The sequence below is a fragment of the Bidens hawaiensis genome, unplaced genomic scaffold, assembly GCF_021521415.1.
Source record: "Bidens hawaiensis isolate Kalapana, Puna unplaced genomic scaffold, B.hawaiensis_p1.1 tig00017050_1, whole genome shotgun sequence".
Lineage (NCBI taxonomy): Eukaryota > Viridiplantae > Streptophyta > Magnoliopsida > Asterales > Asteraceae > Bidens > Bidens hawaiensis.
The window spans coordinates 472,152-485,118 of NW_027492581.1; the positions used below are offsets into that span (position 1 = coordinate 472,152).

At 34.4% G+C, this 12,967-nt stretch overlaps 3 protein-coding genes across 3 annotated transcripts; 1 reads left to right on the forward strand and 2 right to left on the reverse strand.

The window, feature by feature from the left end:
- The first annotated feature begins 560 nt into the window (after window positions 1-560).
- Window positions 561-1,175, forward strand: LOC143552909 (uncharacterized). Its single transcript, XM_077043015.1, has one exon. It carries the CDS (start codon window positions 585-587, stop codon window positions 1,152-1,154), a length of 570 nt encoding a protein of 189 aa, XP_076899130.1. The 5' UTR covers window positions 561-584; the 3' UTR covers window positions 1,155-1,175.
- A 1,643-nt stretch (window positions 1,176-2,818) lies between these two features.
- On the reverse strand, window positions 2,819-7,877 carry LOC143552932 (casein kinase 1-like protein 10). The gene is made up of 14 exons (XM_077043038.1): window positions 7,486-7,877; window positions 6,460-6,500; window positions 5,669-5,738; window positions 5,423-5,571; window positions 5,235-5,330; window positions 5,055-5,125; window positions 4,900-4,961; window positions 4,690-4,753; window positions 4,537-4,610; window positions 4,308-4,445; window positions 4,136-4,215; window positions 3,992-4,052; window positions 3,786-3,910; window positions 2,819-3,141 (listed from the first exon to the last, which is right to left on the reverse strand). The coding sequence occupies exons 1-14, from the start codon at window positions 7,559-7,561 to the stop codon at window positions 2,860-2,862; spliced, it is 1,389 nt and encodes a 462-aa protein (XP_076899153.1). The 5' UTR covers window positions 7,562-7,877; the 3' UTR covers window positions 2,819-2,859.
- A 1,825-nt stretch (window positions 7,878-9,702) lies between these two features.
- On the reverse strand, window positions 9,703-12,066 carry LOC143552910 (uncharacterized protein At4g14342-like). Its single transcript, XM_077043016.1, has 4 exons — window positions 12,006-12,066; window positions 11,718-11,803; window positions 11,384-11,507; window positions 9,703-9,812 (listed from the first exon to the last, which is right to left on the reverse strand). The coding sequence occupies exons 1-4, from the start codon at window positions 12,009-12,011 to the stop codon at window positions 9,765-9,767; spliced, it is 264 nt and encodes an 87-aa protein (XP_076899131.1). The 5' UTR covers window positions 12,012-12,066; the 3' UTR covers window positions 9,703-9,764.
- Window positions 12,067-12,967: the final 901 nt, after the last annotated feature.

A 12,967-nucleotide genomic window follows, 5' to 3' on the forward strand; every position in this document is an offset into this window, starting at 1 on the left:
TATACAAAAAAAAAGAAACTAAATATTATATCAGGTTGTTAGTTCGAATCCCGAGCCCACTCGGGTTTTCTTCCCACTGTGTATTATGTCAGAGAGTTTTGTTTTTTGGTGACACAACAACGACCAAGTGGCAACCAGCGGTATGGTTTTCCAGGGGAACGCCAAAACCAAACTCTGAAGGTAGCGTGAGCCAGGTTAAGACACCATACTCTTGATAGAGTGGGCAACGAGACAATCCAAATTTAGAACTTGCGGTGACCTAACAAACAATAAAGTCGTCGTTTCAAAACTAATTAATTAATTAAATTATTCAAAATAAAGTTAAATTGTGTACTCATTACTCAAACCACTTCCAAAAATCTGAACACTTATCCACGTGTGCCGACAAATATTGTTGATTTTTAAGGATACTTCCAAGAAACATCCTCAATGTGCCTAACTCCCGGCTTCTTTCCGCCATCAATTCAGCACGTGCCAGTCACGTGTCACTATCCACCTAGGGCCCACCATCCACTTTGTTGACCAACGACCAACTTTTGCATTATTTATACAAATTTCAAATTTATATTCTTCACAACTAAACCATGGCTACATCCAACAATGAGTGGCTCCATATTTACCAAAATAACCTTGTGGGAGCCCGAGCCCCGCAACACGCTGCTGTACAGTGGCAAGGTGATGTGACTGACGCCACTGCAGTCACCACCATCACTATGGCCACTGCCACCAGCGTGTCTGATCAGTTGGGCCGTGTGACACGACCCAACAATTCGCGACGAAGAACCAGGGCGCGGAAGACCCCCACCACCTTACTTAATACTGACACCACCAATTTCCGTGCCATGGTGCAGCAATTCACCGGCGGAAATTTTTGTGGTGGTGTCGGTGCTAGTAACGGTGGTGGTAATACTGGATTTATGGCGGCCCCGGCGGCCATAAATCCTCGTCAACCTTTGAGTAGTTATAACACTAATTATTATGGGATGGGATCAACGGGTTTACCGCCCGCGGTTGGTGGTTATAATATGGAGTTTCGGCAACCGCAACACCAGCATTATTACCCGATTGTGGCGGATAACGGTGGTGGTGGTGGTGGTGGTGGTAGTGATCATCAACATGGGTTTGTTCAAAGGGTTCAAGAAGGTGGCATGTGAGCTTTTGAATAATTATTGTGACAAGAACACAAGTTGCATATTCTAAAGTTTCATGAAGATTAGAAAAAAATAATAAATAATAATAATAATAATAATAAAGAGGAAAAATAGGATTTTGTTTCTTTGTTTTTTTTTTAATTTTTTTTTATGTTTAACTCTTGTATATAATCCTTTTGTGGTTATGGAGTTTTTGCATATAATTAATCTCCATATGGATCATAATGAAATGCTTACTTTAAATATATAAGTGTAAATTGTATGCTTTGGTTGCTGAATCCCACCTGTAAATGAGCCAATCCGAGTCTGGGCCCAAACTCAGCTCATTTTGACTTACAAGAGCCCGAGTTCGGGTGGTGTGTTGTTTTTTTAAATGCTTTTAGACCTGGACCGGGCATCGACATGGATGTCTTATCGGCCTACCGGGTCATAGGTTGGATTGGACATTGACGTTGATTTAAAAACTTTTATCAAGCCAAAGATTGGATGTGCAATGTGAAATTATACACAGAAGTCCAAAAGATGTAGAACTTATAGATGCACAAGGCTCAAGCTTAAGCCCGATAACTAAATGAGCTTTATTTGATGCTTTGACTCAGCTCAAGCTAGAAAATGCTCGGCTCATTTCGAGCTTGTTATCAATCCGAGCTCAAGTAGCTCGCAAATAGCTTAGCTCTTGCACCTCTAGATGAAAATAGTATCAAGATAGTTGATCTTGAAAATCTCCATACATATAATCAAAAACGGACCAAAATTTTTTCAACGCTCCAAACAGGCAGTATCAGCAGGCCCGGCTCCGAGAAAGCAAAAAAAATATTGGGCCGAAGACGGAAATTTTTTTGGGCCTTAAATAATAGGAGTATTTTGTTGGGTTAAAACAATATAATTTTGATATGGGTTTAATTGGTTATAAATTAGGTTGTGTAAAAAAACTTTTGTATAAAAATAAGATTAAACATTCCTCAAATGAGACTAGAACCTATATCCTTTTGGTTCGGAGTAATACATCATTACCACTAGACCAAGCTAATGTTTATGTGAATGAGTTTAAACACTAAAAATATATATTCTTTTAATAAAAATACATATAATTTTTTTTAAAAAAAATTTCGGGCCTAGCAGAGTGTCGGGCCTGTGGCTGTCAACCCCCCTATAGGCCGGCCCTGAGTATCAGTTGGTAAAAAGAAACATAAGGTATAAACGGTACGATTGTCACTCATGCTCTGTTTGTAATGAAAGAAACCTCACCAAGAACGATTGTTCGTAATTAAAGAAACCTCACCAAGAACGATGAGCCTAGGTAGAATATAACATTTACAAGACATCAAACAAAGAAACATTAAGTTTTCATCAAGTGAAAAATGTCACAAAATGTATACTATAGAACAAACATGGACCTTAATCTAGAATACTAAAAGTACAAATACATTTTGTACAATAACATCCAAGAGGTCTGAAGATAGTTGCATTTTGTTAAAATGATTAAACATTTAAACACCAAAGAAATTAAAAAAAAAAAAGAAAAAAGATCCAGTCTCAAGTTTCAACATAAACATTTTGACAGCATATGAACATCCACCCTAAAGTGAGATACAATCTCTCTTTCTTCAAGATCAAGGATGAATCTCTTAAAAAGAGAACAAATTTCGATGTAACTACATCGAGATTACAACTCGACCGGGTCCCACAACAAAAACCCGGGTGGGTCTTATTTCCTTTTGCCGATGGTAAGCAGTTCAAAGCTTCTGAGAGCATCATCACGACCGCCTCTTGATGAAAGTACAGCACGTGTAAAAGACGACGACTTGGACTCGAACCCGGGTTGAGAATGGAGGCGTTGGGTGGTTGATATGCGACCGCTGCCTGAACCAAGCCGGGTTGACCGGCTCTCGATGGGCTCACCAGATGAGCTCGGTCGGCTGCTTGATACGACTGCTCGTTTTGAAGTACTACCGGTTCGTGTGATGCGGGCTTTGTCCGAGTCAACATGCTGCATATATAATAAATACAAAAATAAACTTTACGCATATAAGAGAATATATAACTAGAAACTACCAATTAAGAATTTATGGGACGGTTTTAAGTTTTTGAAAACCGTTTGTTTTTAAGTTTTTGAAAACCGTTCGGTTTCCGTTTTTGTTAGGGTTGGGTTCGGTTTTCTCGGTTTTACAACTGGACCTTGGGGTCCAAAAAAAACTACCCAAAATAATGTATTTGATCCTAAATATTTTTGTTAATTAATTATTAAATTGCTTATTAACTAAAATATTTGGGCTACACAAATTATTTTATTCGTATAAATTAATACTCAAAACTAAAAATAAGAATCCATAAATTCGGTTTGGTATTTTTTTGGTTCTAATTACACGCAAAACTGAAACCGAACCAGAAATTCAGTTTTTGCACAAAAAAAATAAATAATAAATAAAAAAGAAAAAAATTAAACAAGTCGATTTGTTTAGCTTTACTTTTTTTCGGTTATGGGTCGGTTTTTTCGTTTTTATCTTAGTGAAATGGGGATGGTCAAAACAGGTTGGTGTCTGGGTTGGGTTTGACCTAAAAATATATCTTTTGTTCATTTTCTTTAATTTATAATTTTACAAGTAATAAACTTAACAGAAAATCTGTACTCACCAATTCTTTGGTTGGCGTCGTATGTTCTGAAGATCGCTGTCTCGAGTGATCACCATGCAAACCGGTGCATCTAGCTAATGCCTCAACTGTGCCCGAGAATCTCTCTCTAGTAGCCTCTGGTTTCACTAAAACAAATAAAAATATATACTCATTATCACTAATCTTTTTATTTAAGGGCATTATGTCAAAATCCAGTAAAAACAAACCTGGTGTTTTTTCCCCTCTTTCTGCTGAAGGTCCGGGATTAAGTGGTAGTTTTCCAACCGTCTGATTTGTAGTAAAATTTATAAATTATAAGCAAATATATTAAGAAATAAAAAATAAAAAGAATATATAAAAAAAATACTTACACGTCCTCTAGAACTGGAACCTGAACCTATTTGAGGATACTTCAATATCGTCCAGTCAAACACATAGTCAAACTGATAACCTGAAATGCAAACACGGGCCAGAAATCTATTTCAATGAAAAACAAAAAAACTTAATTCATGTATAAATGATATTACATAATTTAGAGTATACCTTCTCGAATGAAAAGATCCCGGAAAAGCCTTTTCAGGTATGAATAATCCGGCTTGTCATCAAACCGCAACGATCGGCAATAATGAAAGTATGATATGAATTCAGTTGGATAAGACTTGCATAGCACCAGTACATTTTGTCGATTACAAATCACTTATATAAGAGGTTATAAATGAAAATAAAAATAATAATAATAATATGTTTGATCTTGAGAATACCTCTATAGGAGTAAGCATCTTCTTTTCACTAATCTTATCATACTTTTGCTTCTTAGTGCCAGCTTTCAGCCCCTGCCAAGGAAGGCTACAACCGCGTATATGTAAACAAAAACAGTCAGAACGGAAATACCAAAAGAAAAAAAATAAAACGGTATATATTCAACCTTCCTCTCAAGAAATACATAAGCACATAGCCAAGTGATTCCAGATCATCCCTCCTGCTTTGCTCTGTAATTAATAATACACAAAATGTCAACTTAAAATATTTCACAATAACAGGAAAGTACGAATAATTTGAACATGTGGAAATCATTATTGAAAAATATCTTCTCGTAAAATATTTCAAACACGCTGAAATGAGTAAGATCAATTACCAACTCCAAGGTGAGTATTCACACTCGCATAACGTGCAGTACCAGTGAGATTTTTGTTTTCCCTAAAAAAATTAGCAAGAATCCGTCATAAGTAAACAAAGTCTATGAAAATAAATATACTTGTCAGACTGCCTGAGAACATATGAGTTGAATACCTGTATGGTATATGCTTGTGTGTCTGCAGATCCCTATACTTCTTTGCAAGACCATAATCTATAATGTAAACCTGTTGTAAAACAAAAGCATTATAAATTTCAAAACGCAAATATAAAATATTATCAATGAAATGATGACAGCTATATAAAGACCACTGCTTGTAATGTAAAAGAGAATACCTGATTTGCCTTTCGACCTAAGCCCATCAAAAAGTTATCTGGCTTTATATCACGGTGAAGGAAGCCTCTTGAATGCATATATTCAACTCTATTTATCTGCATAAACAATAAAAGTGAAAAAAAAATTAAAAATTGAGTGTTGATACGATGTGCTTTATCGATCTCATTACACAAGATGGGATGCTTACCAACTGATCCGCAAGCATCAAAACTGTTTTTAGCGTGAACTTCCGATTACAGTAATTAAATAAATCTTCTAAACTTGGCCCAAGAAGGTCAATAACCATAGCATTATATTCTCCTTCAACGCCAATCCATTTAAGATGCGGAACACCAGCTGTGTTATAACAAAAAAGTGTTAGGCATGTTTCTTGACATGAAATATTAAAACATATACATTTTACTTAAAAAGATTGGCAAACACAAAAACTCACTTCCGCCTTGAAGAAGCATGTACAACTTGGCCTCATAGTGAAGCTGCGGGTGCTTGGTCTTAACAGATTCCTGGACAGACAATTCAAACCACTCAAAAAAATAAAATGAAATATATATACATACATACAGAATTACAGATATAGATATACACATACACATGCACATGCATACGCGCACACCGACTACTATAACACAAAATTACTTATAAGTTAAGAATATTTAGTTGAATGAAAAAATATTTTGTATTTTAGCTATTAATTTATCTACCACTGTAAAACAAAATTACTTTTTAAGCTAAGAATACGCAGTTTAACGAAAAAAATATTTTTTTACTTTAGTTATTAATTTATCTACTACTGCATAACAAAACTACTTTTAAGTTAAGAATATGAAATTGAATGAAAAAGCATATTTTTATTTTAGCTATTATATCATTTAACTTATGTTTTACATTACAGTTAAGTTTATGTGAATTACTCTTTAAGTTTGGTTCACTTTAGCCACACATTTTATTGCTAGTTGCTAATTATTTGTTATTTTAGTAACTTTCTAAATGACTCAACTGAAGTATAAGTATTTTTTAATTCATTCAGTTTGTTGTTTGTGGCTTATATCATGAAGATGTCAATATATTATCATTCAATAACTTGATTAAACCTTCAAATTATCTTTAAATAATTCGATTAAGTTTCCAGATTATTGCATACATCCTATGGCTCATTCTAGGTCTGGTCTGTAGCATTTAGACTGCAGAATTATAAAAAAAAAGTAATATGGTTTGTATGCATACCAACTTAACAGCAACTTCTTCTTTACTCTGAAGATTTACTCCTGTGAACAACAATAAATCAATCACAAATCACAAAAAGGGTTCACAGCGCAGCTTGTTGCCCGCTTGCCTTCTATTCGAGGCGAAGAAACCAGACCATAACAAAAACTGACGGTTTGGTTATATGTTTGGTTTTGCATGTAATAAAAACCGAACCGAATTTCTAGATCCTCATATACTATAAGAACTTAATAAATATGTAATTCGTATATTTTATCCCAAATCTATACCAATCAACTAATTATAAATTATATACTAATTATATACAAACTTTTTTTCGGCCAAGCATTTTAAAGCTCATATTCCAAAACAGAAGAAACAAAAATCAAAGGTTATTGATTCAAATTTAGCCCAAAACCAGCCCAAACTATTTTTATAAGACCTTAATAAAAACAGTCATGAACAAAAGTCGACAGTTTGGTTTTATATTTTGTAAAAACTGAACTTAAGATTTGTTTTTGGTTTTGCATGTAATAAAAACCGAAACGAACCAAATTTCTAGAATTTCACATACCATTTTTTTTAATTTAAGTAATTTATAGAAACTTAATAAACATGTAATTCATATATTTCAGCCCAAATGTATACCAATCAACTAATTATTAATCAAAAACATAATTTCAGCCTAAATCCATTATTTTATGCCAAACTTTTATCAACCCAAAATTTTAAAGCTCAAATTGCAAAACCGAAACCTAACCAAAACCGAAGGTCTTTGGTTCAACTTTAGCCCAAAACCGACCCAACCCGAACCGTGCACGCCCCTAACAAATACAACAAAATCAATAATCACAAAACCATAACTTTAATCAACCCAAAATCTTGAAGCTCAAATGGCAAAACCGAAACCTAATCAAAACCAAAAAAACCGAAACCGAATGGCTTCGGTTCAACTTTAGCCCAAAACCGACCCAACCCGAACCGTGCACACCCCTATCAAATGCAACAAAATCAATAATCACAAAACCATAAAATAAAAAAAATTACCCAAATAAAGCTCTCCAAAAGATCCACTCCCAATCTTCCTACCAAGCTTAAACTTCCCACCAATCACATGATCCATGACTAGCCAACAACAATCAACTCACTTTAACAAATCTCACCACACAAACCCCAAGATCCCCAAATGCAAACCCTACACCATTAACCAAACCAAACCACACAAGACCCAAATCAAGATTCAATTTTTCACAAACAAATATATCAAAACCTCATCAAGAGTGCAAATGGTAACAAACACACAAATTAAATTGGGGGTTTTGGGTGATGGGTCAATAAAGTTAGGGTTTTTATGAATCAGATCAAGTGTGTGAAGAAATTAGGGTTAGGTTTTGAGATTTGACAGGATCTGTGTGAAGAACTGGTGAAGCAGATGATGGGTTTTGAGAGGAAATAATAATAATATTATTATTATTGTTGGTGTTGTTTGTATTGGGAAGGTTGGGATAAGAGTGATTTTGTTACCAAGTGTTTTGGTAGTTAATATTATGGGAAATGATATTATTATTATTATTATTATCTTGTAATAGTGTGTTTGTTAGATTACTTGTCAATCCAATTAGATTATTTTGAAAGGATGTTTGGATTTTTCTTTACAAGAACGACGAATTCCTTTTTATTTAACCTGTTGCATTTTTTAAATTTGAAAAGTCTTGTTGTCTTAACTAGTTCACGCTGGTTTCAGAGTTTGGTCTAGGAGTTCCTCCAGAAAACCATGCTGCTTGTTGTTACTTGCCAATCGTTGTGCAGGCACAAAAGCAGAACTCTTTGGATAACACACGGTAAGACGAAAATCCGGGTGGGCTTGGAATTCAAATTGACAACCTTATACAAGGTCCAGCTCAAATCCTTCATTGCCATAATACACCAAAGTGACACGGATGGGAATCGAACTTAGGTTTCCACCGGAGAACCCAAGGCTTCTACAACTATGCCATAAGTGGTGGATGTATGGATTATTGACAGGCCACTAACTTAGTTTATCATTTTTATTTTACTTTTAGGAGGAAACCCGCTATATGTGAGAAAATCTTTTGATACAATCTGAATCCCTCTATTTTTTGTGTTAGGTAGGACATGTGTATCAAAAACCTCCCGTTTTTTTAAATGAAATCTTTAGATGTCTGACCATAGTCATTTGGACTGCCGATCATTGGCGTCAATCCCATTTGATGATTATATATTTTTTTTTAAATTATTGTTGGGGGTGCTTAATATTTTCTATATTTAAACCAACTTTATATTTACAACTATGAAGTTGGGTTTTTAAGACAACTATGTTTAACTCAAATAAGTAATAAAAAGACAAGGAATGTAATCTATATGTTTTTTACTAGTCTATTAGTTGAATCGAAACACTCGCTCTTACCACCTTGATATCCGGTTCCGCTTTGTTATGCCGGCTGGTCCAACTGGTCCGATAAATTAAAGTAGACAACCAAGCCAATTATGTAGTTGGTGTTGGATCCGGTCCGATTCTAAAAATATTAATATATAAAGGTTTGATTATTTCATCAAAACGCCAATTCGATTTGAGCTTACCCCATCACAAAATCCTAAGTAGCATATATGTGCAAAAAAGTCCTCACGATACTACCCCAGTGATAAAGAGGTGGGAATCTATTGTAAAGGTCTTGGGATCAAACCCTCACACTATCCGACTTAGTTTAGGACACGTGACTTACTGCCGGTCAATAGGGGACGGCGTGCACCATTTTTTTCACATACATGAAAAAAGCAACTCTTGGTAAAAACATAGCGTTAAACTAAATGGTTTAGATAAATTGATGAATATATTTTTCCCTGCTTTAAATAAAGAACCTTCTTTTTATAAATTCAAAACAACACTTAAACTATGATTGTTTCTCACTTAATAAATCATATCAATATAAATGTGACCACAGAATAAGAAAATGAGTTGGAAACTGTGAGCTGAACATAATGTTGTTCATGTTGTAACAATTCAATGATCAGTATTATATATATCATTGTCTGTATATATATTTGGTCTACTGATATTATAGAGCAACATCATAAGTCCCAATTTTTAAGGTTAATCTGATACGAGTGGGAAACCTTTGCACAACCAGAAACCTTACAATCATACCATGTTTGGACATAAATAGGCCCGCTTCATCACGAGTAACAACAATGTCCAAAAAGTAAAGAAAATCATCATAGGAGTGGGTTCAAACATATGAGAGCAAACAAAGAACAATGTTTTGAACTAAAACATGACTGCATACATGGAGCACTTGATGCTGCTTTCATTCATCTTCTCTTTCTGGTGGAAGTCCACATGGCAACAGCATTTTCTGCAAAAAGATGGATAAAAAGTAAAAGTAATTTAATCACCTGTTGTAAAAGAAAATATTTACGGGTGAATTCGAGCTCGAGCCGAATAAAGCTCCTTTAGTCATCCAGCTAGACAGTGGCGGACCCAGGATTTTTTGCTAATGGGGTCCCATTTTTTTCGGTTTACAAAATTTTCGGGCCAGTCGTTATTCGGGTCGGGTCGATGCGAGGAACATAATAAAACATGGAAATATGATGTCATTGGACACGAGTAAGTAGAAAGAATCTATATTATATTAGAAACTAGATAGAACATAGACTTTTAATTCATTTTTATTCATACCTGGAAAACATAAACATAAGCCACACACACACACACATATATATATAGGCTAAGTATAAAATGAAAACCCATTTGAGTTGTGAAAACTCTAGAAACTCATTCTTAACCACATGCTTTTAATTAACGTTTAAATCTTGTGGTCTACAATTAAAATGAATAAAAAATGTAAATATAAATATAATTTTTTCTCTCTCCTGAAAACATATATAAAAATTAGTAAAAAAATGTTAAAAAATAGCAAAACATTTTTTGATTTTAACCTTACCCTATATATATATATATATATAAAGGACCAAAACATGAAAAACTAACTCTAACACAAATAAATGATTAACTATAGTATACATAAACAAGATACATAATACCCTAACTAAATAACTAATATTGACTAGGATATAAAAAATTTTTAAAAAAGCAACAAAAATATAGCATGGTGAGGCTTGAACTTGCAACCTCTCAAAGGTAAAACAAGGGATTTTTCACCGGACCAATTCAACCCTTATAGTATGGGTTCCAAGTATTAATTTTTATAGGGTCCTTACAAAATTTAATATACCGTCTCTTAAGTAATTTTTAAAAAACATTAGTGTCCCGAGACCCCGATAGGATGTATGTGGGTCCGCCCCTGTAGCTAGAGCTCTAGCGTAGTATGGGAAGCTTGTTTAGGCTCGTCGAGCCTTAATGACCCTTGTGTATTTTTAAATTTTACCTTTTCTGGATTCCATGATTGATTTCACACTGCATAGCCAAGCTCGAGCCGAGCTTTGGCAAGTTTAAGGTACTACACGAGCTCAAGCCGAGTATAGGCCCGTTTAAGGTTTTTCTCAAAATATAAAAAAAAATAAATACATACATAAATTAATTAACAATTAATAAACAAGCCAAGCTCAAGCTGAGTTTTGGCATGTTTAAGGTACTACACGAGCCCTGGCCAAGTATAGGCCCGTTTAAGGTTTTTCTCAAAATATAAAAAATAAATATGTGCATACATAAATTAATTAATAATTAATAAACAAGCTGAGCTAGAGCTCTGGTAAGTCACAGTATAGCCTCGCATAAGGTTTTTCTCGGAATATAAAAAATAATTAAAATACACATATAAATTAATTAATGATTAATAAACAAGCCGAGCTCGAGCTATGGTAAGTCAAAACGAGCCGCGCTTTAGCCTAGTCGAGATATGGCTCGGCTCGTTTACACTCCTAAAAATATTTAGAAATAGAGAATTAGCAGATGTATGAAGAATACCTGCATAAAATTGTAGCGCTCTCTTCCAATCGATTCGTTTTCTGCAATTGCAAAGTAAGCAAGCATCGGATAATGGCCAACGTATGATGCATTGCTGTCTCGCTGGATGTTGACCGCCCACTCACTTCAAGCAAACAAGTGAATATCATATTAGAGTTACTTTTGAGGTGAAAATCAATAATTCCAAAATTCAAAATTCATACTTGCGGGTCCTTTAAAAGATTTAAGATAAGTTATAAACTAATATGTTTAAACATCTTGAGTAAAAAGCATGTATAAATTCGTAAAATGGTGAATATATGTAATATTTACTTATATGAAAACAGGTACTTACAATCTACTCATGTCCGCGTGTCCTGTTCCTGCATACTTGGCCTGCAGATGCTCAAGTTGAGAGTTGATATTAAACCTGTCACTCGCCTGCAAAGCACTCAGATAAAAAAAACATTATTTACGAAACGTTGTTCGGAGCTACAAACATGTTCACTAGATTAAAAAGTAATGTCATCGCATTGACACGCGTAAAAGTGTGTGTCATATATTTGGTCAACTCAACTTCAAGTATAACAGAACTGATTATGTTTTAACTGTACTAATGCAACTATCAAACTGTCATACTTACCTGCATAGTGTCCTTGTTGGTATGAGTTCAGATTATCAGATAATCGGATTCGCCTGAAACTGTAACCAGACGAATCAATCAGTATTAAATCCCATAATGTATTAGCAGTATATGAGTAGACCAAAAAAGCCACAATAAATAAATTCATGCAATATCAAAATAATGTGAACCATAAACAGTATAAAATTACTAACAATGCATATATCCTCAAATTTCAAGTTAAAAAAAAAAAAAAAAAACACACACACACTCAACATGAAAAGGTAGACTTATATTAAAAAAAAAAAAGAAAATTTGAGCAACAAATTTCTTTTACTTCCCAGGACTAGGCAAACGAGTCGATCTACTCGAACATAAATGAACGAACTGAGCATGTGTTCATGTTCGTTCGTTTAAATAAGCGAACACAACTTTTTTGTTCATGTTCGTTCATTTATTAAATAAACGAACTTCCGCCGAACGGTTCACGAACAGTTCACCGAATGTTCAGTTCATTTACAGGCCTAGGTGCAAATGAGCCGATCTACTCGAGCTCGGATCGTTAAAAAGCTCAAAACAAGCCGAGCCTGATAAAGCTCGCTTAGTTGGCTTGTCAAGCTTTTATGTATTAATTTCACACTGCACAAACAAGCTGAAGCCGAGCTTTAGCTCATTTAAGGTACTACACAAGCTCAAGCCAAGCTTAGTCTCGTATAAGGTTTTTTTTCTCTAAAAATAACCAAAAGCATACATAGGGTATGCTTGGCAAAACTAGCTTGTAGCTCTAGCTGGAAGCTAGTGGCCGGTCGCTATATAAAATGACCAAAATAGGCATAACTAACAAAAAATAATATAAAATATACTTATTTTAGAAGGTTATTTAAGTAATTAAAATACTAAAAGCTGGTAGCTTTTTCTAAACTCTACTACTAGGAGCTTCAAGCTTTTTTTCATGACCTAAAAGCTTCAACCTCGAGCTTTTT